This window comes from Pygocentrus nattereri, chromosome 21, assembly GCF_015220715.1.
Source record: "Pygocentrus nattereri isolate fPygNat1 chromosome 21, fPygNat1.pri, whole genome shotgun sequence".
Lineage (NCBI taxonomy): Eukaryota > Metazoa > Chordata > Actinopteri > Characiformes > Serrasalmidae > Pygocentrus > Pygocentrus nattereri.
Window position 1 is genome coordinate 14380001 of NC_051231.1, and position 26837 is coordinate 14406837.

The window sequence follows — 26837 nt, forward strand, 5'->3', positions numbered from 1 at the left end:
GATCGAAGGTCACAGGCCTTCAATGTTGGTTTTCTGCCTTGCTGCTTACTTGCAGAGATTTCTCCAGATTCTCTGAATCTTTTGATGATGTTATGGACTGTAGATGATGAAATCCCTAAACTCCTTGCAATTGCACGTTGAGAAACATTGTTCTAAAACTGTTGGACTATTTGCTCACGCAGTTGTTCACAAAGTGGTGAACGTCGCCCCATCCTTGCTTGTGAACGACTGAGCCTTTCAGGGATGCTCCCTTTATACCCAATCATGACACTCACCTATTACCAATTAACCTGTTCACCTGTGGAATGTTCCAAACAGGTGTTTTTTGAGCATTCCTCACCTTTACCAGTCTTTTGTTGCCTCTGTCCCAACTTCTTTGGAGCGTGTTGCAGGCATCAAATTCAAAATGAGTGAATATTTGCGAAAAACAACAAAGTTTATGCAAAGCATCGTATTCTGTTCTTATTTATGTTTTAAACAATGTCCAAACTTTGTTGAAATTTGGGTTGTATATTTTATATATATATATATATATATATATATATATATATATATATATATATATATATATATATTTTTTTTTTTTTTATATATATATATATTTTATTTTGGTTTACGAGAATAGATTTATAACTTGTTTATTCACATTGCTTTCCTCATACTGTTCATCTCTATTCATATGTTTTTAAGCCCCGCCTCCCGATGAGCCCAGAGTGCTCTGATAGGTCAGCTAGCCCACGCTGTTCTGATCGGTTGACCTCCAGAGAGGTTCCGCCTCACCATGTTCCGCCTCTGTCCTGCAGTCTGCAGACAGACCTTTCTCTCCTGAGTAGCTTTAAACTCCGCTGTGGCTGTTTCTCCAGCTGCGTTGGTTCTGCCGTATCCGTTTGATTCAGAGTTGTTCTGAAAGTCTGGTCAGCATCTTCTCCACACGACAACAACACTGACCAGTTTTCCTCCTCCAGTAGCTGCTGTGCGGTGCGTGTGAAGGCATGCCAAGCTGGCCGGTAGACTGTGTTATGAGATTGAATCATCTTGTAACAAAGGAAAAGGGCTGGAATTCCAAGGCTCTTCAGGCAGCTGAGAAAAGTGGTTTCTGTGGGAAAGTTTCTCCCTCTGGAGGGAACGCAGAGCCTTGCAGACCATTTGCAATCCTACATAACGTACTAAAGGAAAAGCATAAGTGGTCTGCTACATTAAAAACAACAGATTCGGTCTCTAACTAGACGCAACAATATGTTCAGCTGGTAACGGCACATTGATTTACTTTTACTTTTAACACTGTTAAATCAGATAACACTGAGAAAGTGTTAAAACGGGTTACACAAGTAAGTCTATTTAACGTATAATTTAACACCTTTTTTTTTTTTTTTTTTTTTTTGGAGTCTGTATGATTTTGGGCGAGTTGCAGAGATTGTGGTAAATGTTGGTTTTGAGAGTGAAAACATGAAGTTAGACATGCTGTCCCCTGAGATTGGGGCTGTCAGACTTGACCAGTAAAGGGGCTATATTAAAAAAATCTCAATGAATCTGTGTCACCTGTGTTTTTATTTCATTTTTAATCCGTGTTGTGTTATAACAACTGACCATTGTTTGGTCAAAATATGCTTCTATAAAACCTTGATATGTTATGTGAGTACTTGAAATATCTCCATCTTTTAAACCTATATATTAGCTTGAACTAGACGTGTGACATCCATTCTTAGCTGCACGTTCATTAAGACTCTGGCCCAATTTCGGAGCTGCTGAGCTGACATTAAGGCTGCGTTTACATTACAAGCCTCAGATCCAATTTCTCCAACACAATGGTTCACACTCGTTTAGGTAATTGGTTCATATCTGTCATTAATGTGAATGAACCGGCGTACTGAAATGACTTGCATGTGCACACAAATTACCTAAATGAGTGTGAATCATTGTGTCAGAAAGATCGGATTTGAGCAAAAAATCTGATTTGTGAAATGAGGCTTGCAATGTGGACGTAGCCAAAGTGGCTCAGGTTGGATTTAAAAAGATCATGTTTGCTTGCCCACGTAATCCGGCCGGGCTCAGCCCGAAGAGGCAACGTGGGGAGGCCATGTGGGCCCACCACCCCCAAAGGTCCAGCATGGGGGAGCGGTGCAGTGCCATGGAGTGGCAGTGGGAGATTGCGGGGAGGCCCTAGGTGGCCTAGGCCCCTGCAGCAGAAACTAGCTCTTGGTACATGGAATGTAACCTCACTGGGGGGGAAGGAGTCGGAACTTGTGCAGGAGGTTGAGAGATACCAACTAGATATAGTTGGGCTCACCTCCACCCACAGTGTCGGCTCTGGAACCAAACTCCTGGATAGGGGTTGGTCTCTCTCCTACTCAGGGGGTTGCACAGGGTGAGAGGGGCCGGGCTGGTGTGGGGATACTCACAAGTCCCCGGCTGGTGACCATGCAGTTGGAGTTTGTCCCGGTGGACGAGAGGGTTGCCTCAATGCGAATTAAAATCGCAGAGAGGAAAACTTTGACTGTTGTCTGTGCTTAGGCACCAAACAACAGGTCAGAGTATTTGGCCTTCTTGGAGCGAGTGGGCGGGGTTCTGGAAAGGGTCCTGTCTACAGACTCCATAGTCCTACTGGGAGACTTCACTGCTCACGTTGGCAATGACTGGGAGACCTGGAGAGGCGTGATTGGGAAGAACGGCCTGCCCGATCTAAACCTGAAAGGTGAATTGTTATTGGACTTCTGTTTCAGGCATGGATTGTCCATAACGAACACCAAGTTCGAACACAAGGATGTTCATAAGTGTACATGGCACCAGAGCTCCTTGGGTCCAAGGTCAATGATCGACTTTGTTGTCGTTTCATCTGACTTGGGACCATAGGTTCTGGACACTAGGGTGAAGAGAGGTGCTGAGCTGTCAACTGATCACCATCTGGTGGTGAGTTCGATCAGATGGCAGGGAAGACTGATGGTCAGATCCGGTTGGCCCAAGCGAATAGTGAGGGTGTGCTGGGAACGACTTTCGGAGGCCGCTGTTCGGAATGATTTCATCTGCCACCTCCGGGAGAGCTTTTCTCACATCCTGGAGGAGGTAGGGGACATGGAGTCTGAATGGACCCTGTTCAAAACCTCCATTGTGGAAGCTGCCAGGCGTAGCTGTGGCCAAAAGCCTGTGGGTGCCTGTCGGGGCAGTAACCCAAGAACCTCCTGGTGGACACCAGGGTTGAGGGAGGGCGTCAAGCTGAAGAAAGCAGCCTTTAGGGACTGGTTGGCCCGAAGGACTCCCGATTCAGCAGATAGGTACCAACAGGCAAAAAAGGTGACAGAAGCAAAATCCAGGGCATGGGAGGAGTTTGGTGAGGCCTTGGAAAAAGACTTTTGTTCGGCCTCAGAGGTTCTGGACAACTGTCCGGCGACTCAGGAGGGGTCGGGGTGGCTGCGCCCAAGCTGTATTCGGCAAGGGTGGAGAAACTCTGACTTCGAATGAGGATATTGTCAGTCGGTGGAAGGAGCACTTTGAGGAACTTCTTAATCCGGGAGACGTGCCTCCCTCACGGGAGTCAGGGCCAGAGGCTTCTGGGGTGTCAAGTTCCATTTCCCTGGTGGAGGTCACTGAGGTAGTTGGTAAGCTCCTCAATGGCAAGACACTGGGGTTGGATGAGATTCGTCCAGAAATGCTTAAGGCTCTGGATATTGTGGGGCTGTCATGGCTAACACGCCTCTGCAATATTGCATGGACCTCGGGAACAGTACCCTTGGACTGGCAGACTGGGGTGGTGGTCCCCATTTTTAAAAAGGGGGACCGGAGGGTGTTTGCCAATTAGCGGGGTATCACACTGCTCAGGCTCCCTGGGAAAGTCTATGCAAAGGTGCTGGAAAGGAGACTCCAACTGATAGTTGAACCTCAGATTGAGGAGGAACAATGTGGATTCCGTCACGGCCGTGGAACAATGGATCAGCTTTTCACCCTCTCACAGATTGTTGAGGGGGCATGGGAGTTTGCCAACCCAGTCTACATGTGTTTTGTGGACTTGGAGAAGGCTTATGACCGTGTTCAAGATATCTTGTGGGAGGTCCTCCGGGAGAATGGATGCCTCCAGCGCTCGCTGGAGCGGTTTGCAGCTGAGTGTGAAGCAGTTGGTATGCGGATCAGCACCTCCAAGTCTGAGTCCGTGGTCTTAGCCCGGAAAAGGATGGCATGCCCACTCTAGGTAAGGGGAAAGGACCTGCCCCAGGTGGAGAAGTTTAAGTATCTTGGGGTCTTGTTCACGAGTGACGGGAAGAGGGATTGTGAGATCGGCCGTAGGCTGGGACAGGCGGCAGCAGTACTGTGGTCACTGTACCAGTCTGTAGTGGTGAAGAGGGAGTTGAGCCAAAAGGCGAAGCTCTCTGTTTACCGGTCGATCTACATCCCAACATTCACCTATGGTCATGAGCTGTGGGTAATGACCGAAAGAACGAGATCGCAAATACAAGCGGCGGAAATGAGCTTTCTACTTCGGGTGGCGCTATGCAATAGAGTGAGGAGCTCGGTCATCCGGAAGGAGCTCAGAGTAGAGCCGCTACTCCTCCGCATTGAGAGGAGCCAGCTGAGGTGGTTCGGGCATCTGATCTGGATGCCCCCTGGACGCCTCCCGGTGGGGGTGTTCCAGGCACGACCCCGGGGTCGTCCTAGGACCCACTGGAGGGATTATGTCTCCAAGTTGGCCTGGGAGCGGCTTGGGGTCCCCGGGAATGAGCTGGAGGAAGTTGCGGGGGACAGGGTCATCTGGGATTCTCTGCTCTCCCAACTGCTACCGCGACCCTGTCTGGACAAGCGGTCAATGATGATGGATGGATGGATATTTGCTTGCCCACGCAGCTCAAACATCAGATCTGTTTCACATTAGGGCAAAAAAACAGATTTGTGCCACTTCAACCTGGTAATGTGAACGTAGCCAAAGTCATTTTATATTGGCTAAACTGCAGCTGAAATGCAGGTAGTGTGTTTGGTGGTATGACTGGTGTTGGTATGAATCGTTGTCCCATAGACTGCTGTTGAAGAAGGAGTTGGAGCACATTACATTGCAGTGCATGCTGGGGACTGTAGTGCAGGACATTGTGAAATGGGTTAATGTTAATAGAAAATTTTAAATACTTTTGTGGGCCAGATAGGAAATGGGGTTTAGAGTTTTGAAGTTCTTCCTGACATTTTTGTCAAAATTGAGTTATTCACATATAAGAAAAAGGTTTTTATCTCCAAACTCAAACTATTAGAACTATAAGGTTCTCTCTGTGGGCCGAATATCTGGTGCCAATCCCGTTTCTTCATCATGATGCATGTCTGCTCAGTGACTGCAGAAAAGTTTATGAAATATGTTATATATTTGAAGTCTTAAAGGTAATAAAATAGTAACATTTTGGATTGATGGAGTCTCTTAATTGCAACATAAACACTGATTGCCTTCATCCATCTTTTCTTTTTCTTCTTTCTCCCAAAATAAGACATTTTAGTGCATTAGTCACATTTTTTTACGTGAAACAAATGCTCATGCAGTCTTTAGACTGACCTGCTATGCTGACCTGCTGGGACAGTTTATTACAGTAGCTGAAAAACTAAAGGAAACTTAAACTAATGGCTCCTAAAACTGACCTCTGCACTGGACAGAATATTTAACGTGGACCTTTTATATTTAATCTGCAGTGCTACATTAAATAAGAAAAAAAACAATTTGTGCAAAAACAAGAAATAAAAGACCTAAAAGTAAATAAATAAATAATAAAAATGTCATAGCTGCGTTTTTCTGCCATCCTAACCCAGCTATGGGGCGCTATGCCCTGATAGTGGACCAAGATGCCCCGTTTAAAGCTGTTTTTTTGTGGTAGATAAACAGAGCTGCTGCTGCAGTTCACCTGCTCTGACAGTGTTCAGGTTTACACAGTGAATGTGTGATGAACTCAGGTGTGGATCAGGTTTACAGTAAGTGGACCCTGTTCTTAAGGGGACCTTTGTCCAGACACAGAAGTGGTCCTGGGTTGTGTTTGTATCTGCTCTGTTGAAGCTGCTCTGAAGCCACACAATCTAATTATTATTCTGCACAGTGTGTGTTCTGGTTGTGTTTCTGCTGACCCGCTCAGCTGGTCAGAGGGGCAGATTGTTCGTCTCTAAGGAAAATCACTCCGAACAAACAGGACAGAGTTCAGTACAGTAGATTATACAGTCTAGACACACGATACAACTTCACCCCTTCCTCTGCTCCTCCGTCACCTTTCACTCTTTCATTTTGTTTTTTTTTAGTTCCCTAGTTCTTTTTTCTACCTGTCTTTCCTTGTCGATATTCCCTTTTGTATTTCTCTGTCTTTCTATCCACCTGTCTGTCATTTCTGTCCGTCTTACTTTCTGTCCATCTGTTTGTTGTTCTGTCAGTCTGTCATTCTGTCCTGCTGTCTGTCTTTCCATGTCTGTCCTACTGTTTGTCTGTCTTTCTGTCCTGCTATCTGTCTTTATGTCCCTCGGTTTATCTGAAGACAGACAGACCAATCCTTCTATTCGTTTGTCTTTCTTTCACTTCCTCTGTGTGTCTTTCCTTCTGTTCATCTGTCAGTCTTTGTTCTTCTGTCTGTCTTTCTGACCTTCTGTCTGCTTGTCTATCCATCTTTCTTTTTCTGTCTTCTTTTCTATTAGTCCTGCTTCATTAAGCTCTGTACTCATTGTATAATATAGAGTCGCTGAAAGGCTGTTTGTCGTTCTGCTCTTTTGTGAGGAGCCGCTTTTGAAAGCGAGCTGAGCTTTTAAATGTGACTCCTCGATGACCTCCACTTTGACCGTTTCTGGGAGCCCCATATCTCTGCTGAACAGATGGCTCAGTAATGTATCGATTATTGCTGGAAATGAAATAATCTGCTCTGTTTTTGGAGCAAAGCCATTACAGGTAATTTCAGCTGTGAGTCACTTCAGTTCTTTCAGCCGTGTGAATTAAAAACGCAGCAGTGCAGGCCGAACATCACAGGATATTATAGAGCAGAACTCATAAGGCTTATTTATCCCAGATTATCACTTATACACAGCTATATACACAGATTCTCTGCCGATCATGCTGCGCTGTCAGAACTGATGGTTATAATATGTTCTGTGTTTTAGATGTTTTGGCAAAAATGAACGTTTCTGTTCTGTGTGTCTATTTACAGTATTTCTATTTCTGTGAAGGCTTCAGTGGCCATGTGTAGTGCATATAGAATTAGATGTGCATGTTTTTCTATAAGAGGACCTTAATATAAGTGTAATTTAAGACTAATACATCTGTCTGTGTGTGTGTGTGTGTGGGGACACACACTCTGAAATGTACGCACATGCCGAAAGACACGGTATGAAGTGCACGTTAAACAAAATTCCTGGCAAGTTTCTTTTTTCCTCCTGAAATCCTCTTAAGGATTAGAACTGAAGCGCATACTTTTTAAAAAATACTCACACACACACTCACACCAAGAAGGAAACACACCAGAAATGCCTTTAACTGTTTGGGCTGCAGTGGTCATGTTGTCCTGACTGAACTACTGCACAGTTGGTTGCTCTTTCCCTTCATTCCAGCTTCCATTCTTTTTAGGAGACTCACTTCCAGTTTCTCCAAGAAAACTGAGGACACCCCTCCAAAGTTCAGTCTTAGAAGTTGGTTGATCATTTTCTGAAGTAATCAAACACATTCAGTAATGTTGAGGTCTGGACTCAACACTGGGTGGTCAGTCCATTGTTCAGCTTCTTTGTTTGAGGTGTCAGTCTCTTTTTCTCAGTGACGGCAGTAAAATAAAGCTCTGCTGATTTGTTAAACACAGTTTAAACAATAAATGGTCTAATACGCTGGAGTTATTGTAGAACTGTTGATTCATCCTGTAACCCTGGAGGTTGGCGCGCAGACTGCTGGTCACCATAGCAATACAGTCTCGCCTAGCTGGTAGCTAGTGAAACGGCGACGGGAAAGATTTCAGACGAAGAAGAGCGAGAAAAGCGGTGATAGCCGACATAAAGTGGAGCAAAGTCTGCGTTTTTGTTAGATTTTAAAACTATAGCACGTTAGCACATACTGAGACATATTGTAAGCCAAGATGGTGAAACGTCACTTCAATAAAATGGACATGAAATGTGGCTCCCAGGGTGGTAGACTTTTGTTGAAACTTGACAAAATGGCTCTCAACATTTGGGTTACGACCCCTGCTGTAGTCTAAAATAAGTTGGTCAGTGTTTATCATTATTCTGATGCAGATATTTTTGCGTGTTGGCGTCTTTTGAAAGCTTGTCTGGTTCAAACAAATTAGCTTAGAATTGTATGAGATTGTGATTGAATCTCCAGAATTTTGAGCAAGTTTTAATTAAATGGGGGGAGTTGTCACATTTACACTTACACCACTTCCAGCTGAATTGTTGATCAGTAGCTGCTTGAAACGAAGTTAAAGTTTTCATTAGTAGCAGATACGTGTGAATTGCTTGTATAAGTAAATGCTTAATCTTGTTCATATATTTTAAATATCATTTAGCTAGCAAAACCAAAGTGGTCTCCCTACACATTTGCTCGTATGTCTAAAGGGATGGGAAGTCTGCACAGTGGTGTATATATGACCTGTCGCTAGGCTGGTGCTGGACCACCATGCATGACTATTTACCAGCACAGATGCTATTAACGGTGTATTAAAAGCCTGAGGTCTGAATTACTGAGCCGTTCTAATATCATAAAGCTGTGCTTTGCTTTCATGCCCACAGGTGTGTGTATATGTGTGCGTGATGGATCATTTACTCAATCTACAGCTCGGTGCAGGTACTGACTTTGAGCGCTGAAGAGATTAGCAGAAAACGAACGGAAGGCTACTGCCGGCTAAACCATGAGCTGCATGCAGTAGAGAGAAATGTAGTGCACTGGATTTACTTCATTTAGGTGTGCATGTTATTTCTGAATGAATGAAATGCATCAAAACAGGTTCCTCATACAGTGTATATGCTTTTGGCAACGGTAACTGTGTTGATGTTATGTATTTCATTCATATGGAGGTAATGCATACATGTGAATCAACGTTTAACACTCTCACTGCCTGCTTCAGTCCACTGCTGCTCCCACAGACCTGGAGCAAGATTTACAACACTGACGCTAAACGGATCACTCGCAAAAACACCCAATACCGAGAGTGCTAGTCTGATTATCCCTTAAGAGCAGTTATTTTCATTTACACATTGATTTATCAGTCTACTCAGGCTTTAGCAGAGCTAGGTAACACTAAAGATGGATGTTTTAATAGTGCATTGTGTCTAGATATCATTTTATGTCTCACATTAATGCATCATGTCTTGTAAAAATGCTGTTAAAATGGAACTTTATTACATTTCTGGGTAATTCTGGGACGTAAACAGTGATTCAGAGTGATTTGGTGTGAAATGGTTCAGATGACTTTACAGTGGTGATGATAGGAACCAGGGGTCACTATGACAACACACATATAGATTTTATTTACTATCCAAAGCCACAAGTGTGAACCTACACGTGTCTTCTGAGTTTGTCTAAGTCGTCTTTGGGGATTATTTTGCCTTACAACACTCTGTGCATATCCCTTTGCCACGAACGGATTAAAATAAAGGAATTCTAATGCTTTTTAAGCTAAAATATTCATAAAACAATGTCTGAGACATAAAGCATTGTGTTCATAACCATTTCATGTAGTAACTTTTTGTGGGGGAGCTTGTTGAGGTGGGTGTCTGATTCCTTTCAACACTGCGAACAATGCTAACTTGGTAAGTTTCTGTAGAGCGGAGCATTTCACACCAAACCACTCTGAATGACTTTTTACTTCTTAACCACTTAATTAGGTAGAATTTTTGAAAAATCTGTGAAGTTCCCCTTGAAATGTCAAGATATTTCTTGCTGTATCGTTCACCCCTATGCTTTCATGTGCTGAGAGTTTTGCTAGCTGCCTTTAAAAAGCTGTATTTTTAGTTGACCTCTATTTATCCCCATTTTCTTGTCTTTTGCAGAGCTGATTTCTAACTGTACCCTCGCCAGTTGCCAGGACAACTGTGCTGTCACACAGACGGGTCCCATGTGTTACTGCAAGAGCGGCTTTGAGATCAGCCAGGATGGAAAAACCTGTAAAGGTCTGTATCTCACCATCCACTCATTATGTGGTCAGATGAGGTTATTCAGGAAATGTATGTCAAGATCAGCTCAAGAAGAGTCCTTATAAAAGGGCAGTTTCACAGCAAACGGTCACTCTGAGCCCTGTTTCTGCACAACAAACTTTCCTCACTTTTTTGAAATAAGTGTAAACATTAATAAAGTTTAAAAATGTCAGATTTGCCAGCCCATACAGTCCATATCTGAAAAAGTAAGCTGCAAAACAGCCTGTTAGGAGTTCATTGATCTTGTTATAAAAAAACAGCATATTTACATATTCAGCCTGTAGCAGTTTAGTTCCGCCCACTCACCCTGAAGGTATAAGGAGTGTTGCAGCTCAGACTGCTTTTTCTAATGAGGCGCGATACAGGGCAGCCGATGTCGTAACAAAGCTTACATTTCTTGGTCTTAAAGGCACAACAATAAAAACATGTCTGTTTTACTTTCATACATGCATAAATGTGATTTTCATATCACATTTATTTTATCCTATCTTAGTTTTTACTTGGTCTTTCGACATCAAACAAAAACTGTGATTCGAGCAGGCACTTTCAACTGAAGTTTTTTTTAACTTGACTTGATCACGCCACTGTAATTGGTAACTCATGAGGGTTAAAACTACATGTATGTGGACCAGGGGGAAAAAAAACACAAGAACAATGCAGGATATAGACCTGTAAGGCTAATTATAGTCATTTTGGAGGACATACTGTAAATACTGTATCCAAAAGTGTATATCTGTATTAACTTCACTGATTCTGGTTATTTGTTTGTGTTCAGATTTTGATGAGTGTACAGTCTACGGGACGTGCAGCCAGACATGTACAAACACGGAGGGATCATATTCATGCTCCTGTGTGGAAGGTTACCTCGCCCAGCCAGACAACCGTTCCTGCAAGGCCAAGAACGGTAACAGTGCCACTCACAACACAATGGTCTTATAAAACCATGAACTATTCCCAGAGAGTATACTTTATATGGCACACAGGGCATTTACTTGTGACTCACATACTATATGGAATGATGGCACAGGAGAGGTTGCAAGAACTCAGTCTGTTTACTGCCATTAGAACTTTCAGCTGCCTTTAACCAGCACTGCTAAGACTGATGTGCCACTTAAAACAAGGCTGTTACACTTTCCCTGTTGCACAGTGCTGGGAGTGGAAGCTGGCATGTGCTTCCCTGGTCTAGAATGATCTTCAGCAGCTGCAGATGCTGTTGCGATGATGAGATTTGAACTTAGCTCATTGCTCTGTTCAGGTGCTCCTCATTGTGAGCTTACGTGTCCAAAAATGTTTACTATACTGAAAAAAGATTTCTTTCAAATTAACGTAACATGGCTGAGTTTTAAAAGTAAAGTTTTAAGTTAATTCAACGTCAGAAAAATGTTATTGTTCTATTAACTTGATGAACACAAGATTTTAAGAAGCAGCAATTTATTTAAAATGAAATCTGAATTTAACAGCAAAGTGGGATATGTAGTTGTGTTCCTAGTACTGAGGCAGATTGTGTTGACTACATGAAACATTTCACATTTTAACCCAGCATGAATCATTGATCAAACAGTAAACAAAGCATCACATAAACAAGTGGACCAGTTTTGGCTCAGGTGCAGTTTGCTAGCGTCAGTGGTAGCAGTTCTGCCATATTTCAGACCCAGATGTGTTTTGGCACACATGGGCCAAATAGGCTTTTTAAATGTGGGCCAATTTTAGCTTACATGCAGTTGCACCAACATGGAGCAGCAGTGCCAGAATTGGCCCACTTCTCCATGCTGTCTGAGTTAGCATAGCTAAACACATTAGCAGCAACTGTCTATAGTTATGGCCAGACTGTGTTTGGAAAATGATACAAATCAGATTTTGGGCCAAACCATTGTGACCAAAAAATGAGTTATGTTGTTCTTAAATTGCATCAACACATTTGTGCATCTAGCTAGTCTTGACCTCATCATCTGATTGGTTGAAAAGTGTTATGATCATATATTTATTGATTGATTGATTGATTGAGCTACTTTTTGATGGAAGAAGTATTTTAAATATTTCTGCACATTCAGTCATTGAGAAAATAAAAGGTCATTCAGAGTGGTTCCTATCACCACGACTGTGGACATCTGGTTCCTATTACCACCACTGTGAACAATTCTGAGTCAGGGCATTTCACGTGAAACCACTCTGAATGACTTTGTTTACATCTTAACCTTTTAATTATCCAGAGATTTTGAGAAATTGGTGGAGTTCTCCATAATCCAATCATACCTCTTCTCTGTTCCTCTCTAGTACCCGTGGAACGTCTCCCTGTGTTGCTTATCGCCAACTCTCAGAACATCCAGGCTACGTCCCTGAGTGGCACCAGCAGCAGCTCCCTGTACACCAGCACCAAGCAGACCACCGCCATGGACTTCCTTTACGATCAGGAAACCGTCTGCTGGATTCACGTAGGCGACACGCCCGCAGGCACGCAGCTCAAATGCGCCAAGATCCCGAACCTCAAGAGCTTCATGGACGAGACAGTTATCAACATAACCCTCAGCCTGCACAGTAAGTGGAGCAATGATGCGGGGCACGGTGGAGAGCTTTGAGTCAGGCTGTGAATTTGGTGCATTTGGTTTAGTTTTGTTTTGGTTGGGAATCTGAAGTCAGTATGTAGAGGAGATACAGTGTCTTCGTTACAGCCCTAAATCAAAATCAGACCTCATCGTGATCTCTGTCCATTATCTCGTCAGTCTAACACATCAAAAACTTTTCAAAATTTCAGAAAACACTGTTCATTTTATCCAATAAACAAAACCCGCTTAGCTTCAGAGTTGCTTATATGGGCGTGACTCCAACTGCAGAACGATGATTTCAGGGCTCTCACAAAATGCCATAAAGTTGTACTTTGGACAGTTAGGCAGAAAACATACTTCATGCAAGGATGCAAATGACGGCGCTTGTTGAATACACTGCAAACTCTCAGTCCTTCTGTACAAACTCACTGTGTTATTACATTGCTGTGGTGGTTAGAACACTCAGTACTGAAGGCCGCAATAGAGGACAAATCGGAGCGAGATCTAGTCTCAACAGCTAAAGGTGGACAGTAGGGGGGAGTGAGCTGCTCTACCTCTTCTCTTGAAATGGAAATGTGATGTATGCTATTTTTATGTTTATGTAAGCCATCTTAGCTTGATACTTAACTGCTTGTCTGCTATGGCAGTTGAGAAAGGTTGGGCTGGTGGTGCAAGACCGCTTGGTCAGTCTTGGCTGTCATTATAGCACCCCTTGCTGTAACACTTAGATTGCAGCTTGCACTTGTGTTATGAAATACGTTGTGACGCAATTTTCAAGCAACTATGCTTGAAGCCCTGTCTGCGTAGCTTGAAGCGTCTACGTTTGCGTCCTTGTGTGAACTACGTTTCAGGCCTTATGACTCACACTTAAAAAGATGGTTCTTCAAGGATTCTTTGGGAAAGGCCATGGTTCTGTTTAAAACCTTGAGTTCAATATAGAATGCTTCATTCTTATTTGGTTTTTTGCATGGTGAAATGATTAATCAGGTTGAAGGCGTATGTGTTGTATATGGTTCTGTATAGAACCTTTTTGGTGGTCTTATATAGAACCAAATATAACACATTCTCCATCAATCTGAAGAATCATTTCACCATGCACAGAACTGTTTAAATGGTTCTTTGAGTGTTCATGGTTCTGTGTCAAACAATGTCAAATTTGTGACAACAGAAGAACCATTTTTGGTGCTGTATAGAACCATTTTCACCTGTTTCTTTTTCAAAAAGGTGCTATATAGAGCCATTATAGAACCATATATAACACTTTTCCATTCATCTGGCCAATTAAATGTTTTTTTTTTTTGGAGTGTTCATGGTTCTATATAGAACCATTGTCTTTACTAAAGAAACACTGAAGAACAAGAGTGCATGCTATTCCATATACAAAAAAGGCTTCTTCTGTTACGATGTCAAGCTTGTGACAACAGAAGAACCATTTTTTGGTGCTGTATAGAACCATTTTCAACAAGGTTCTAAATAGAACCATAGCCAACACGTTCTCCATCAACCTGAGGAATCCTTTCACAATGCACAGAACCATTTAAGCATGAACTGGTTCTATATAGAACTCCAGGTTCGCAATATAACCATTCCCTTTTCTAAAGAAACCTTGAAGAACCATCTTCTTGAGAGTGTGTTTGTGTGTATTGGCTTCAGGCAGGCAGAGCAGGCGATCGTCCTGGTTGGCGTGGCCGCCAGTCTGGCTGCCTGTTCTGAGTCACATGTTGCTGCAGCTCAGAGCTCCATACGAGCGTCTGGAGCAGGGAAGAGCAGAATTTTCCATCTTTGTCTAATAAAATCGGGGGAGGAGAGAAACACATTTGGCTGCATTAAGAAAGACGTTTGTGTATGAGAGGGTCAGCACCCCCCTTCTCTCCCCCCTGCTCCCTGTCGTTAGCCCAAATATATGGCAGGTTTATGATCTCGCTCCGGCTGAACTTTTACTCTGTGATTTCACCGGGAAAGCAGGCAGCTTTTTCCCTCGTCCAGAATACTTTTAAAGGCACATACACGTTCACAGAGTTTTCCAGCGCTGAAAGCAACCTAATGTGAAGACATCTTTGAAGGGGAATTAAAATATCTGGGTAATTGAGTGTGTGAGGTGTAAACAGAGTGATTGAGTGGTTTGGTGTGAAATGGTTCAGCTCTCTTTACAGTGGCGGTGATAGGAGCCAGGGTTCTCCATGACTGTAACACAAATATAAAATCATCAAAATGTGTCTTCTGAGTTTTACATAGAACAATTATGATGGTAAAAAATGTCTTATTCTTCGGAGACTGTTTTGCCTCACAACGCCCTGCATGTATCCCTCCACCATGAATGAAATGTAAATCTAAAAGCTTCTCAGCTTTTACAGGTGGACATTTGGTGCCTATCACCACCACTTCTGACTCTGTATATTTCTCTAGAGCAGAGATTTTCACACCAAACCACTCTGGACAACTTTAATCATGCAGAAATTGCAAGAGGTTGGATTTTGACATACACTGTGTGTCCAGAGAAAACCCCAGTGTTTCCTCTGGTGTTAATAGAGAGTTTGAACTGCAGTGACAGCCTCTACTCTTCTGGAAGGCTTTACACTAGGTGATGGAACATTGCTGTGAGGATTTGATTGAGCGTTACTGAGGTTAAGTACTGATGTTGGATGGTCAATTCTGGATCAATCCAACTCATCCCAAAGGTATTGGATGGAGCTCCATCACTACAAAGAATGCCGTTCCACTGCTCCACAGCCAATGCTTGGGGGCTTTATACCCCTCTAGCCCATGCTTGGCATTGGGCATGGTGACCTGTCATGTGCATTTGCTCCGCAGTGTCCCTTTCAATTGTGAATACATGTCTATACATGAACTGTATTCTATTATGGATACTGCATCATCCAACACTACTTGGCTGAATTTTCCTTTTTATTATGTGTTTCTGTACTGAAAGTATGATATGGAGAACAAAAAAGTGCATAGAAAGGCAGTAAGGGCGTTAGATTGAGGAGGAGCAGAAGTGAGATGAGTTAAAGTGAGAGTGTGAGAAAGAGAAGGAATTAGGGAGGTAAGGAAAAAAAGTTTGAAATGTTTTGGAAATAGTGGTACTGAGAACAATGGACATGCCAGTGGCTGAACCACTGAATGGAATGAAGCAGAGAGAGAGTTATAGAGGAAAAAGTGCGGGTGGAGTTGAATCAGGACAGAAGGTAGAGTGATGAGTGTGCTACACACTGTCTGCTGTGCTGCTGGTATTTACATTTCAGCTGAAAACCCTCTAAGTAAAGTGTACAGAGTTGTGCCAAATTCAGAGACCCTTTATTTATTTAATTTCCAGTCAAAAGAGCCTTTAAGTACAAGTTTTAAGTACACATTTTTCAGTGTCTGAGGAAAAAAAAGCCAAAAACATACTTAAATAACAGCTACACATCCTTTCAGACCCATAGCACTGAGTTGTCTTCTCACAGTGGAAGGATGGACAAAAACCTGTGGCAACTTGAGTTTTCAAGCTTTCAGATGAAAGCTTAAGGTGCTGTTTATCTGATGGGGGCAGTTTGGTGTCTATTACGTCTTCCAGGTGGTTTTCAGGAGTCACATTTTCTCTGTAGCTTTTAATAAATTTTTGAACTTCAGTTTTGGAAAACGTGTGTCTATATAACTGTGTGTGTGTGTGTGTGTGTGTGTGATATATATATATATATATATATATATATATATATATATATAGGAGGGGGTGGCGTGCAACCTGCCATGGTACACACGTGTGTGTGTGTGTGTGTGTGTGTGTGTGTGTGTGTGTATATATATATATATATATATATATATATATATATATATATATATATATATATATATATATATATGAGACACATGCTCATACTGTACACTCAGACGCAGTTTCCCTCCTCCTCCACCTCCTCTCCCTTTTCTCTGTTTTCTTTCACTCCATTTTGCACGCTATCCTGAATGGGCATAGCTGTGGTCCATTGGAGCAGAAATTTGGGGCCTACCCACAAAACACTGGCCCAGCATTAATTGACTCATTGAAGGCTTTTATGGCCTGACTTTTTATAACGACATCAGTGTTTTCCCTGTATAATTTCTGCAGGCTGGTGGTCAGCCAGAGAGGTCAGTGTGGGACTGTTCATCATTTGCTGTCTCAATTAATTTGTGGGTCCATGCATGCATTAATCAGTTCATAGTCACTTATTGTAGCCTAATAGACATGCCACATTTTTGGTCTCAGGGGTGATGGTTGTTCCTTAAACTCTGTTTCTGTGTCTGTGTCTGTATCTTTGTGATAATCCAGCACGGAAATACAGTCTAAACATTTCGTTGCCCTTTCCATTCCATCTGATCACGAGATCATACTGACTCGCATCTGGAGTTATGAGGCTATGGAAAGGGTCTGAGATGCACGTCATCTGCATCTCATTGTGTGGAACTGGTGGATTTGTGTGTCCATCTACATTCTGTGTGAAACTGACCAACGGACGCTCAGGAAATTATTAAGGGCTGACCCATCATGCTGGAAACCCTTCATTCTTCGTCCAGTCCACATCAGAGATACGTGTGAAATGGTGTGCAGATAGTTTACAGCTGCTGAAGTTGCGGATGAGGATCATGTTCAGTGGAGAATATAGACAAATCCAGAAGATGTGCTCTGACCCCAGAGAGTTAAAGCAACAGTTTGAATGGACACAGTCATTACCATTAATGCAGGTGACCAGCCAAAACAGGTTTGGTGTTTGAGGTTTGGATCCAGGAGAAGCTACTTCAGTGAATTTTTTAATAGGGGTAAACAGTGCTTCTGCCAAAAAATTGCTCTAGTGTGGAGGTTTATTGTTGGAATTTTAAATAAAATCATAAACTTTTGCTTGTAGATTTTAAGTATAAAATTGTCCAAAACACATACAACACAAATAATGCGAGTTAAATCAAATATTAAATACACTCTTCTAAAACCCACCCCCTTTTAAAAAAGTGCCAAAATTCAGAAGCAAAAGAGAAGCTGCAGAAGCAAAACAATAGATCAGCAAAATCAGCAAATAATAAATGAAAGCCAAAACTGGCAAAATGAGCAATGAATTAATACCTGAACGAGCGAAAATGAGTAGAAATCTCTTTGACCAAACACGTTTGATTTAACCTTATTTATTTGTATTTGCAACACTTTTCTGATGTCTTGATGCTCAATATTTTGCTTTTATTTAAGACTTTTGGCACAAAATGAACTCTATAAATTAGAGTAGGCTACCAGTGCCAAGCAACCATAGGCTACTGAACATGGACAAGAACTTCAATCATGATCTTTCAAATTAGTCATATAATCATATCATAAAATAGTGTTTAATGCAGAATCTTTTACTTTAGTTTGCCTTAGTAGCTTTTTCATATCAAATTACCACCACATAAGGAAGGTATGCCATGTGTCCTTTTACCCACTCTGGGTTTAATACAGCTTGTGGCAGTTCCAGTTAAAAACACTGATATTTAAAGTGTGCAAAATATTAAAGTAAATCATATTACTTTGCATGTTGTATTTTTACTGTGAATCCTTCAGTGAGTGCTTCAGTTCAAAGGCTGAATATTATTGGGGGATCCTGTTAGCCTGGTAGTGATCTGCATTGATCAGCCTAGGTCTAGTAAACAGAACTTTCCATTTTTAGAATCTTTAACACTATATGTCAGTGAGCACAATGTCTTAGCTCCTTACTATATATCGCAAAAATAGTATAATCATAATATATCCATATTTGTCTATATTGTGGAGCTCTAAGAAAAACCTCAGCTTGAGAGAAAGCCTGTGGAATAACCATGATCAGTTTAGAGGTCAGCCAGTACATGAAGGCTTCTGGAGGGCTCTGTAACTGCTGACCCCCATCAGCATTATGTCTCAGTGGGAGATGAAGACGTGCGTGGAGGGCATTTAGTGCAATTTGCTGAACCTTCTGCTACACAGTGAGATGGCGATTCCCGAAGGCACGGAATTAAAAACACAATGTGCTTTCTAAACGAAAGCACAGACTTACTTTGCTCTACTTTTAAGCTTTAACTCAGCTGTAGCTGCTTTTCTTGTATCTCCGGCAGGAAACTCTCCGCAAAAGTGGAACAGTTTCTTGTAAAATATCTCTCAATGTTTAGTTTTTGCGGGGCTGAAGTCAGCTTCTCATTAGCCAGCTTTTTGTTCAGAATGCACCATTTAAGGTAGAACGGGACAGTTCAAACTAGAAGTTGTTGAATGAAAAAAACGACTTAAGCTTTGCAACTTTTTAGTGTTTGACAGTTTCTCCTTGCAGATTAACTGTATCAGGAAACCAGCTGGAGTGATGTCCATTGGTCTCCAAATGAACAATGTTCGTCTTAAATCTTTCTCTTTGAAATTTTTGTTAGCTGTTGACATATCACCATTGCATCTCTGTATATTTTGCATCCTCATTTTTGTCTTTTTTTTTGTTTGTTTGTTTTGTTTTATGAATGATTTGAAAATTCTACACACTTAAAGGTGGTTCTTCAAGAGTTCTTCAGTAAAGAAAATGGTTCTATATTGAACCATGAACATTCAAAGAACCCTTTCCATGATTTAATGGTTCTTTTGAGTTTAGTTATCCTTTGCATCATTTTAAAACTGCATACTGAAGAGACCAATAAAAGTGGTCCGACATTTGCTTTGAAAAAAGTCCTTTTATTTTAACATGCATTACAAGTTAAGGCCACCTTGTCCTGTAAAGTTATTATTTTGGAGATATGAGGTGTGTGACTGGTGATTATGAAGGTCATCATTATCTTGCATGTAGTATTATTTATGTTTGGACTCCTTAATAATAATGTTGAAAAGACGTATGGTACTCAGTGAATTTCAAACAACTCTTACATTTAATTTGAACATATATAGGTGTATTTGATTGTACAGCTTTTGTGAGCCAAAATATTACTAGCACTGACAAATGGAGCGAATAACGATGGTTATCTTGTAACAATGGTGCATGTCGAGGTCTGGGATATATTAGATGGTCAGTGAACAGTTGGTTCTTGTAGTCAGTGTGTTGGATGATTGAGAAATAGGTAAAGATCTGCGCGACTTTGAAGAGGGCCAAAATCATTATGGTCGAGGCTTTTGGGGCGATGGTCAGCAGTGGTGAGCACCTTCCAACAGCAGTCCGAGGAGGGATGGGGAGTTGGGCGCCCAAGGCTCATCGATATTTGGTTTGAACTGAAAGTAGAGGTACTGAGGCACAAGCCACAGACATGTTTAATGATGGTTGTACCCTGCTGCATGTGGGAGTGTCTGTACTGACCCCTATCCACCATCGAAAGAGCCTACAGTGAACAGACGATTATCAGAACTGGACCTTGGAGCAATGGAAGAAGGCCTCCTGGTTCAGTGAGTCCTGTTTTCTTTTACATCTCATGGATGGCTGGCCACATGTGCACTGTTTACAAGGAGAAGCGATGGCACCAGGATGCACTGTAGGAAGAGTTATGATCTTTGCGATGTTCTGGTCTCGCTACTCGTGTAGACGCCAGTTTGACACGTGCTGCCTACCTAAACATCATTGTGGAGCAGGTACACCCTTCATAGTGTGTGCCCAGTGGCAGTGGCCTCTTTCATCAGGATAGTGACCTGCTAAACTGCACACACTGTTCCAGAACCGTTTGAGGAACATGACAAAGAAGGTCAAGGTGTTACATTGGCCTCCAAATGTTCTACGTCTGTCTGATCCAGCATCTTTGGGGGATAAAAGGATAACCTCTCCTGCTTAACGTAAAGGGTGTGTGAAGTTTGCTTCTTTAGTTTTAGCACTGGAGCTATGAAGCTAACATGGCTGACAATTAATGGAAACCTATACCCCTTTAGTGACTTGACTATGTGGTTTCTGACACTTTATGACAATCTGTTATCTATAAACATGGACTAGAGTACATTAGTATAGATGAAACCCACCTTGAGGCATGACAGTTTTTATGTAGTCCAGCTTTATTTAAATTGGACTGCAAAAATACAGGTCAGTAGATCTTGCCATGCTGCAGCATTTTGAAGCTGAAATTTGTGTGGTGGTGAGTTTGCAAGGTCGCCATGGAAGCCACATGGTGGGGTCACACAGGAAATGATGTTTGCAGTGATTCAAAACCTCTGCATGCCGTCCAGATGAGGTAGCCAGATGTTCTTTCTCTCTCATTTCTTGTTCCCAGATGTACCTCTCTCTCTCTCTCTCTCTCTCTCTCTCTCTCTCTCTCTCTCTCTCTCTCTCTCTCTCTCTCTCTCTCTCTCTCTCTCTCTCTCTCTCTCTCTCTCTTTCTCTCTCTCTCTTTCTCTCTCTCTTTCTCTTTCTCTTTCTCTTTGTCTTTCTCTCTCTGTGTCTCTCTCTCTCTCTCTCTCTCTCTCTCTCTCTCTCTCTCTCTCCCATCTCCACCGCCCTCTTGTGAAATTTCAGATTCCAGTAATGAATGGTCAGTATCCTGCTCATATATTTTTCTTCTCTAATCTGGCATATTTTCATTTTAGCCGTCATTTGAAGTCACGTCTGCTACCAATATGACGTTTGATGTTGAATTTTCCATCATGCAGGAATCTGGTGGAGCAATCGACGAGCGGAGTACTCGTTATGTAATCAGCTGCTTGTCAAATACTTCTCAATTTGCACATTGATTTAGCGTTTATTTATAAATAACAAACACTTTTTTTTTTTTTTTTAAATCTCAAGGTTCTTTAAAGGGAACTCTGACTGTTAAGGCATATAGGCCCCAAAATGGTCCAAAACCATTTATGTTGCAAAATATATTATTATTGTTAAAATCACTCTTTCGTCCACTGAGTGAGGAGCGGGTAATTTGCTGATGAAGCTGTCATGAAGTACAATGCAATTACAGTAGGCCTTCTGTGCGGGACTTTTATTTTGTTGCTCAATGTCATGCTGTCAGGGGGGCTTTTAGTAATGAATAATGATTACTCAAGGGCTTCATTATGTTGGTATTCGGTTCTTTATTTAATGTTCGGAACCTTTTTTTTTATTTTTAATCAAGCGACTGAAATGTTAGCCTGAACAACATGGTAAAGGACTGGTACTGTTAATATGAAAATATTATAAATAAAATAATAGCTTATTTAGTTTGTATCACTCCAGGCATTCATGTAGTGTCAGAAAGCAACACACCACACAGCTCTCCATGCAGCCACTGAAGCCAGAAATGTCTAAAGATTAATATGAGCATCTTAAACTGTGAAACTATAAGAAGCTGGTAATTTTAGAATTAAAAAATTTATTTTAGATAATTTGGTAATTTGTTACACTCAACATCTCTACACCCTTAAAGATGGTTCACCCTTAAAGATGGTTCTACTCAAAGAACCATTTGCCTGCTTTAAGGGTTCTTTGCATGGTGAAACGATTTGATTGATGGGGAATGTGTTGCACCAAAAAGGGTGTACTAGCACCAAAAAAAGCCCCAATAAGGGTGTTCATATGTTACTAGCTTGACATTGTAACAATAGCAGAAAATTTTTTGGTGCTATAGAGAAACATATGCAATACATTCCCCATCCATCAAAGCATTTCACCATGCAAAGAACCCTTAAAGCGTGCAAATGGTTCTTTGAGTGTTCATGGTTCTATATAGAACCAATATTAATCTAGTGTATCAGATCAAGAGGACCTATTATGAAAATGTTAATGTTCACAATTTTATTTGTGTTCTACTGGATTTACAGCTTTAATGTTCCAAAACCACATTTTCCTCATATTGTTCATGTCTATTCACCCTCTGAAACGCTCTGTTAGAGCTCCTGTGTCTTTAAGCCCTGCCTCCCAATGAGCCTAGTGTGCTCTGATTAGTCAGCTTGCCTACTCTGATTGTTCGTCTCACCCGTGTTCTGATTGGTCAGCCTCCAGAGCGGTTCCGCCCCTGTCTTGTAGTCTGCAGAGAGAGACCCTTTACTCCTCAGCAACTGTAAACTCCACAGTGGCTGTTCCTGCAGCGGTGTTGGTTCTGCTATATCAGTTTGATCCAGAGTCCTGAAAGTCCAGTCAGTGTCTTCTCCACATGGCTACAACACTTACCACACTCTGCCCCCTCCAGTAGCGGCTGTGTGCTCTGTAAGGGAGTGCCGACCTGGCCGGTAGGCAGTAAGGGCTGTTATGAGATTTCATCATCATGTAACGGAGGAAAGTGGCTGGAATTCCAACAAGGCGCTTCAGGCAGCTGGGAAAAGTGGTTTCTGTGGGAGAGAGTTTCTCCCTCTGGAGTCAACTTTGAGCTTTGTGACTTTGCAGAAGGTTTAAATGCATGAAAAGCTGCAACACACTACAGGAAAGGGAGAAAATGGTAAAGCATAACATGTTTGCTTTAATAATGCATAGTGTTCTGTTTTGTATCAAGATGCACTAAATCTAAAGTCAGAACAGATTCACATTTGTTATGTTGTTATGCATGCTAGGTACCTAGTTTTAAAAAGGTTTTTGTGTGAAAGGTCTTCTGGATTTGTGCACACACATGCTCAACCTCAATCTGCTTTTTTTTATAGAGCAAAAAAAATAAATCTGCAGGACGCAGTGACCAGGCATTTAGCGATGCGAAAGTGCTGTTTACATTGCGGCCATCAGGAAGCCATTATCAAGAGTCAGAATACATCTACGACTGTATGCAAGCTTTTCGGGTTTTTTTTCCTTACGTGTGGTTTGTGTAGGATGACTGGGTTTTCTGCAGCTTATTTATATCCTGTTTTGAAACAGGCCTGTATTCCAGACAGAGCTGTTGACATGAGACACCCCCCCAGGGCCTATACTGTTATCACCAGGCTCGCACAATTTATGTGCAGTTTATGCAGTTTATGGTCCTGGGAGTATTCAGTGTTGGCATATCCGACCAAACTGTGATTGAAGTAGAAAAGGAAAGTAGTTATTTTACATTACACTGGAAAGGCTTTATTTAACTTTTAAAAATGTAAGAGCATATATGTGGGCTTCAAAGCACAAGTTATTCATTTTTCAGGGTCAGAATAAAAGCCGAAAACAACAGGAAATTAGAAGCAACAACTAAATATAATATCCAATGTTTTGGTGTTTAGTGTGTTTTTATTTTTATTACAGCTTCCATTCTTTACAGCTCTCCAAAGCACCATTTTCAGTTTTCCAAAGAACCTCCAAAGTTACTACAAAAAGTCTCTGACTTTTGCGCAGTACTTCAGTTTCTCAGTTATGGCTGTTTCCTCATAGTTGCTGAATAATTCGCAGTAGTTACTGAATCTTATGATTTAATACACAGACGCTTAATTTAAGGAAAAATGGGTTCAAATGAAAAGAAAACACTGCTTAAGAAGCATCAGGAGATTAAAAAAAAAAAAAGCCCTGCTCATAATAAGAGGATGTCATATGTTGCCATCCGGTTAAGTTACTTGTTAGTATGCATAATATGTTGTTGCTGTACATTTTCTATTGTTGTGCTCTCTGTTATTGATCTACATCCATGCAGCTGTTTATAGGAGAATTACTGACCGTAGTCAGAAGAAAACATATTAGAATATAGTTTGTCATATTTATCAACACTGCAGCATTTGTATGCACTTCCACCGTGATATGACACAAACAGCTTAACAGGTAGACTATACTGTGCCCACTATTGGTTGCACTGCCGTGGGAGCACAGGAGGTTTGGTCGTGCAGAGTGACCATGCAAAGAGGCTCTCAGGAGGTGCCCCACTCCCAGTTAGGGGAGAGATGGTATTATTGTGGTTAACTCTTTGACATCGTTTTCTTGATTTTTGCATATATTCTTAAATTCCAAGAGGAAATTGGGCTCAAAAGCTGTAAAAATCAAATCTGGTTTTAGAAATTCCTAATATTGCTTATGAAAATGCAGCTTTACTCATATGGTGCTCAAAAAGAGGTTTAGCAAAGTCTTAGGATCACAAAAGTAGAGGAATGTATGAATAAAATCACATGCATCTCAGCCCCTCTTCATAGCTTCATAACTCTGGATGTGAGTCATGAAACACTGTGTTCAATAAAAGAGCATTTGGCTGCATGCGCAGCATCTCTCTCTGGTTCTTCTTCACCTAGATATTACATATATTCAAAGCACTCTTGAGATTTTGATGATTCTAAATAGCATCAGAAAGGATCCTTCTACTGTAACAAGCTTTACATCCTAAGAATAGAAGAACCCTTTTCAAAAAGCCTCTGTATATAACCACCTACAGCACATACTCCATCAATCTTAAGAACTCTTTAACCCTGCAAGGGGCTCTTTGAGTGTTCATGATTCTACACAGAGCCATTTTCTTTACTAAAGAACCTTTGAAGAACCATCTTTCTACGTGTGTAGGACCGAAATTAGAAGGTCGTGAGGGCGTGGCTTGCTGACAGTTCGCCCACTTGGTACAGAAGTTTCTGTTAAAGCCTCTTAAATGGTCATGTGCTAGAATCAGCTCATGCTGTGTCAACACAGCCACAGCTCTGTTGACATTTGGGGCATTGTTTTCTTTCTTTCTCTCTCTCTTTTTTTCCCATTGTTTCTCCCTTTCTTAGTTCTTTACCCCTTCTTGTGGCCTGGATTAGCCATTAGCCTTCACTCTTGCTCCATTTCTGAAGGCCCTGTCTTGTTTTTCTCACTCTGTCGTGTGTTGCCTGGTCAATGCCTTTTCCAGATGATATTTGTCGCAAAGCCTTGTGAACTGCTGGCACTTTTCCTCTGACAGAGGAATGGAGAGGGGGTGCGGCTTAAAGAGCTTTGAGTCTTCAGCTTCGCCAAGTTTCAGAGAACAGGGAATTAAACTTTCAGAGCTTATGACCTCCTTGTTTTTTAAGACCTGTTGAATAATTTGAGTGTTTTGACGTTTTGAAATCTGCCAGGCAACCGTTGAGCAAGCATAAGATACGTTTTGAATATTTCCCTTTCATCTGCTCAGAGTGAGTCTGTTTACGCACCTTAGTCCAGTTTCGTATGGCTTTCTTTGAGGGGCTGGAGGGAGGTGCAGTTTGCAGATGGGTATTAAAGGCTCACTGAGCCAAGCAGCAGTTGCCTGAGATCCATTTTGCACTTTCTCCACTGCTCGTCCGCAGTGTTGACTCAAGTTTGTCCACGTCACATTTGTCCACCTTCATATGGTTCCCGAGAGAATAAAGTAAAGCATATCTTGCATGTGTGCTGAAACTCCACAGTGAAGACTGGAAGTAGTATCAGTTGTTTTATTACTCAGCTTCCCAAAAAGATAATGAAAAACCTTTGAGAAGAACCAAGACACCCTTTAAAAGCTTTAAGAAACAGAGGAGCCAGGATTCATAAGGAGAAACTGTCCAAGAGCGTATAGTAGAACCACTGAAATGACCCAAGACTCAAAAGGAGAAACTGTCTAAAAGCATGAGGAAGAACCACTGAGAGTAACCAGAACTCAAATGGAAAAGCTCTCTAAGAGTGTGAGAAAAAGCTACTGACAGGTACCTAGACTCAAAAGGTAACACTCTTTAGGAAACAATTAAAGAAACCAGGACTCAAAAGGAGAAACTCGCTATGAGTATATAGAAGAAACCCTGAGAAGAATCAAGACTCAAATGTATAAGCGCCCTATGAATGTGAGGAAGAACCACTGAAAGGAACGAAGACTCAAAAGGAGAAAATCCCAACAACCATGAGGAAGAACCAATGAGAAGAACCAAGACTCAAAAGGAGAAAATCCCAGCGACCATGAGGAAGAAACTCTGAGAAGAACCAAGACTCAGAAGCAGAAACTCCCAAAGAGCATGTTGAAGAATCGATGATAACAACCCATACTTACGTGGATAAGCTCCTAAAGAGCATGAGAAAAAAACTTAGGAATCAATACCCAAAAGAAGAAACTTCCCTAGAGCATAAGTATCAACAATTTGATTGGTCATCGCTCAACTCATTTGCATTTATGGCACTGTATGAAGTGTTCTGTTTGATCTAAATTAGCGAAAAAGGGGCAAATAATTTTGCATATTGTCATCAGTCGTGTCATAAATACGCTGCTTAATTTCAGCACCTCCAACTCGCAACTTCCCACATCCCTGCATCTGTACAGTGCAGAAAAAGGAGCAGGTTCTGATTAAAAATCATTGTTTCATCATTGTTTCAGACTCTGGATAAAGGATGACTTTAATATATAATATATATAAATATTTCCCTACTGCTTTCAGACAAGTATGTAAAGCCCACAGCAGCTTCTCTAAGTGCAGCAACAATGGTACAAAGAGGCTCA

The 26837-nt window shown here is 41.6% G+C and overlaps 1 protein-coding gene across 7 annotated transcripts in view; it reads left to right on the forward strand.

The window, feature by feature from the left end:
* The window catches only part of lrp1aa (low density lipoprotein receptor-related protein 1Aa), a 258171-nt gene that overhangs the window by 69913 nt on the left and 161421 nt on the right, over nucleotides 1–26837 (forward strand). For all 7 annotated transcript variants that reach the window (XM_037532351.1, XM_037532352.1, XM_037532353.1 and 4 more), the window contains exons 4-6: nucleotides 9961–10080; nucleotides 10880–11008; nucleotides 12379–12639. In XM_037532351.1, the coding sequence (XP_037388248.1) occupies nucleotides 9961–10080; nucleotides 10880–11008; nucleotides 12379–12639 (510 nt within the window). The remainder of the gene's footprint in view (nucleotides 1–9960; nucleotides 10081–10879; nucleotides 11009–12378; nucleotides 12640–26837) is intronic.